We start from the raw sequence: 4358 nt of genomic DNA, 5'->3' as shown, positions 1-4358 counted from the left end.
GATTTCCCAGAGGATGCCCCATCCCTTGAAGTGTCCAAGGCCAGGTTGGACAGGGCTTGGAGCAACCTGGGCTAGTGGGAGGTGTCCCTGCCCATGGCAGGGGGTGGAATGGAATGAGCTTTAAGGTCCTTCCCACCCAAACCATTCCATGATTCCATGGAATACTCTGCTCAGCAGCATCTCAGCCTTCAAGGGTGGAGGAATTGACCCAAAACAGGTGACAAAAGGAACAGAAGAAAGGAGTTTTCTTCCTCCACCAGCGATGGCTCGTTGGGGATCGAGGCTGTTCTGGGAACCCTCTGGAAGCAGCTGCCTCCTTGGGAAGCCCCATGACATGTTTGCTGCTGTATTTTGGGTTCAGGAGCCTCTTGTTCCCCTGGGAGAGCAGCCTTTGGGAGCTGCCTGGGACTGGCTGGGCTGTGCCACCTTCCCAAGCCAGGGCTGGAGCCTCAGGAGAGCAGCGTTGCTGCGGCTCTCGTGGAGCTCTTGGATTTCATTGTCCTGGGGAACAAAATCAGGGATAAACCACTTTGGAGAGCCCAGCCCGTGGCCTTGGAGGGTGTGGGTTTGTGCCACAGCCCAAACTTGTCCCCAGAGTGGAGCCCAAGAGCCCCGGGTGGGTGTGGGGGAGCTCCGGGTGCCCCCCTGAGCTTTGCTCCCAGAGCCTTGGGGGCACTTCTGACCCCTTGAATCCGTGTGCTTCAACGTTTGGCCCCAAGATGGGACCGACCCTGCCCCCCCCGAGGTGGGGGGTGGTTGGTCTCCCTGGTTTCCTTGCTTGCATCCTGCTTTTCCTGAGGGAGGAGCTGCTCCTGCCTGTGGGGATCTGCCTCTCACTGGGAGCTGAGCATGGAAAGGAGCTGGGTGGGAATTGCTGGAGCTGGGGGAGCAAACACCTTCCTGCAGCTCCCAGCTCTGCATCCTTAAAAGCAGAGCCAGGCAGCAGCGTTGGCCCCTTTCCAAGGGCCGGGCTCCTGGGAATTCACCTGCAGCAGGGGCTGTGCATCCCAGGCTGGCAGCCAGCCCTGCCCTGTCACCCTTGGACAGCCTGGAGGAGACACACAGAGGGTGCTGAGCACCCAGATCTGGCAGGGGTTTGGATCCCCTCAGCACCCTGGGGTGCTTCCAGGCTGGTCCTCCAAGGGAATGTTGGTGTGGGCAGCAAGGGATGCTCCTTCATCCCCGAGCTGGAGGAGACCCTTTGCTTTTTGGAGGGGCTTGGAGGAGTGGGGGAGATGGGGGGTTGTCTCTGGAATTAGGGGGATTTTGGGTGGCTCTAAAGCACACGTGGGTGGGGTTTTGGGTGGGTAAACCCCAACAGTCCCCCCCTGTGGTGCCGGGGGGGCTCTGGGAGAGCGGGAAGCAGCAGGAGTGATTCATGGCCCTGGGCTGGCTGCAGAAATTCCCTGCTCGGCTTTAAGTTTGCTTTCCAGGCACTTCTGCAGAGCAGGGCTGAGCGTGAGCCAGGTCCTGGAAGCAGAGGGACTGCAGTGAATCCTCCTTCCTTCCTTCCTCCCTGTGTGGCAGGACGGGATCTGCAGTGAGGTGCAGAGAGCTGCTGCAGCCCGGAGCTCCCGCTGTTCCCTGGAGAGCCACCGACTTAGCGGGATAAAAAAGGCTCTCAGTCAATCCCAGGTAACTGAGGGAAGCAGGGAGGAGTGTCCTGTCTCCCTTGGCAGGGCTGGGGGAGCACAGTGACAGGCTTCCCCCTCTGGAATAGCACTGCCAGCCCCCGGAGCAGCCCCAGGTCCGTGCAAACTCCTTCCCTCCTCCTCCCGGCCCAGCGTTCCCAGCCCCCAGATTTCATCCAGATTTCCTTTTTATCCCTGTTGGGGATCCCTATCCAGCTTGGACAGGGAACAGAGGACACAGTTCCTCTGTGCTGCTGCTGCATTTGGCTTTCAGGAAGCTCATTTGCATTTTAAACCCCTCCGCAAGCTCTTTTTCTTCCTCTTTTTTTTTTTTTTTCCCCAGTGCTCTTTTTTTATCCGTTTTTTTTTTTTTTTCTCCACTTGGCTTTGCTTTCTTTGCTCCTGTCCCTCCAAAACAGCAAGGCCACTGCAGGCTTTCAAGGACGAGCCTCTGGATTCTTTTCCTGTCTAAGGAAAAAATGGGAAAACCAACCATAAAAGCCAAATCCCCGCTGACCTTTCCCAAGGGCTGTCTGCTCCCTGTACATCTCCCTCCTCAGCTGCCAAGCCCTAAATCTGCCCTAAACTGCCTGAATTATGTAAGAGAGCCTCAAGAGCTGGGTGGAAAGCTCGAACCCTTGGAATTTAAAGCAGCACTGCTGGAGCAGGGATGGTTTCTGGAAGTCTGGAAGAGGCTCCCTTTGACCCCCCTTGGCTGCTCTGTCCCGTTGAGCTGCGCCTTGGGCTCGGCTCAGTTCCTGCCCTGCTGTTCCCTGCAGGTGTGAGGGAGGTTTGGGTGTGAGTTTTCCCTCCAAAAGCAGTTTTTGGATGAGGAGGGGTGAGCCCAGGGGGGATCACTGAGCCCCTGCTGCCCAGCGGGGTGGGCTGAGCAAAGTCAGGGCTGACCCCTGGAATCCTCAGCGACTCCCTTCCTCCTCCACATCCCCTTTGGAGAACCAGCTGATTCCTCCCTCATCCCAGAGCTGCAGGGTGCTCACCCTCCCATAGGGAATGGGCAGGAGCTGAGGGGGCTTCAACTCCTCGTGACTCTTCCCGTGAGATCCCAAACTCCCTGATTTTTATCTTCCTGGAGCTCTCCCCAGCCAGGAAGATCCCAACCCTCACCCTCTGTGCTCTCTGCCTCTCCCCCAGGGACCTGCTGCTGGCTGGGACCACCATGACAGACTCCAAGTACTTCACCACCACCAAGAAAGGTAAGGGGGGAGCAGGAATGTCACCATTCATCCCAAAAGCACCCGGTTCTTACACCATGAGCCAGGCAGGGAGGGCTGTCCCTGTGGTGGGAAGCTCCTGTGGGAATGCTGTGGCTGACAGCCCGCCCTGCTCCTCCCTGTGACACCCAGAGCAGCTCCTGGGACAGTGTGGGGTCAGGACACCTTGTCCCCAGGCCCCTGGCAGGGCTGGTGGCAGCTGCTGATCGGCTTTAGCGGCTCAGGAGCTCCCCTGGGCAGCACTCGGGGCCTTGAGCACTTTCCAGAGCAAGGAATTAATGTGGAGAGGAGCCATGTGGCATGGCCCTCCTGAGCCTGCCAGCTTGGCAGGGAATAAGGAGCTCAGGAGGCTCCAGGAGGGCAGGAGGTGGTGCCCTTGGCTGGGCCTGCAGGGGCTGGGCTGGGGAATCGCTGCCCCAGGCAGAGAGGGCGTTTGGGAACCACCATCCCTCACGTGGGCTGGGGGAGCAGTGCCCAAAATCTGCCTGCTGGGGGGACCTGCCATCCTCTGGGAAAGGGAGGGAAGGGAGGACAGGGCCTCCAGGGCCGTGTGTGGGGCTGGAGCTTGGCTGTGTGTCTGAAGTGCCCACGGGATAACCCCCTGTGCCCGGGGGGGCTGGGCCCTCCTGCAGCACCTCCCATCCCTGCAGGGCTGCAGGAGCCACAGGGATGCCCCAGCAGGCTGGTATCCATTTCCATGGAGAAGAGCTGAGCCCCCAGAGCAGCCCCAGCCCCCAGCAAGGCATTTGGGAAGTTAAATCCCCCCTCCCAGGGCTGGCAAAGGTGGGAGCCAAAGGTGGCACGAAGGGGGTGGGAGCTGTGCCCACCCTCCCTCACCAGCAGAGAGTGGGTGCCCCTTCCCCAGGCCCTGAGCTCCCCCTTTTCCCACTTTTCCAGGGGAGATATTTGAGCTGAAGGCTGAGCTGAACAGCGACAAGAAGGAGAAGAAGAAGGAGGCTGTGAAGAAGGTGATCGCCTCCATGACCGTGGGCAAGGACGTCAGGTCTGTGATTCCACAGGGTCAGGGAATGTCCTGAGCGGGAAGGGACCCACAGGATCATCCAGTCCAACCCCTGGCCCTGCACAGACACCCCAACAATCCCACCCTGTCCCTCAGAGCGTTGTCCAAACCAAGCTCTACCAGAAGTTCTTGCCATGAGTTAGGGAGAAAGGCTCTGGATAAACAGTGCTGCACTTTGCAGGCTTCACTGCAGCCCAGAAATCCCACAGAACCCTTGGATTGCAGGGTGGGCAGTCCCTCAGCAGGTGAGGTCTAGAGGGTCAGTGGGACAGCACTGGGGCTGAAAACCTCCCCAGGCAGGGAGTGAGATGAAGGAGGAAACTGCTGTCCTGGGGCACTGAAATTCTCCCAGACTTACAGGGGAGTTGGGCAGCAGTTCTTAGGTTTTTGTGACATGGGATCCAGAGTCTGGAGCTCTCCCAGAACCAGGGGAGATTGAGCCATGACCACAGAATCCCAGAATACACTGAGTTG

At 59.0% G+C, this 4358-nt stretch overlaps 2 protein-coding genes across 2 annotated transcripts in view; one reads left to right on the top strand and one right to left on the bottom strand.

The window, feature by feature from the left end:
• The window catches only part of NEFH (neurofilament heavy), a 14600-nt gene extending 11790 nt beyond the window's left edge, over positions 1-2810 (bottom strand). The window contains exon 1 of the mRNA XM_029964914.1: positions 2757-2810. Within this exon, the coding sequence (XP_029820774.1) occupies positions 2757-2810 (54 nt within the window). The remainder of the gene's footprint in view (positions 1-2756) is intronic.
• The window catches only part of AP1B1 (adaptor related protein complex 1 subunit beta 1), a 22042-nt gene continuing 19090 nt past the window's right edge, over positions 1407-4358 (top strand). The window contains exons 1-3 of the mRNA XM_029964913.1: positions 1407-1635; positions 2784-2845; positions 3761-3866. Of these exons, the coding sequence (XP_029820773.1) occupies positions 2809-2845; positions 3761-3866 (143 nt within the window). The 5' untranslated portion in view covers positions 1407-1635; positions 2784-2808. The remainder of the gene's footprint in view (positions 1636-2783; positions 2846-3760; positions 3867-4358) is intronic.

This window comes from Manacus vitellinus, unplaced genomic scaffold (genome assembly GCF_001715985.3).
Source record: "Manacus vitellinus isolate BGI_N305 unplaced genomic scaffold, ASM171598v3 scaffold_84_pilon, whole genome shotgun sequence".
Taxonomy (NCBI): Eukaryota; Metazoa; Chordata; class Aves; order Passeriformes; family Pipridae; genus Manacus; species Manacus vitellinus.
This window is presented reverse-complemented; position numbering and strand designations above follow the sequence as displayed.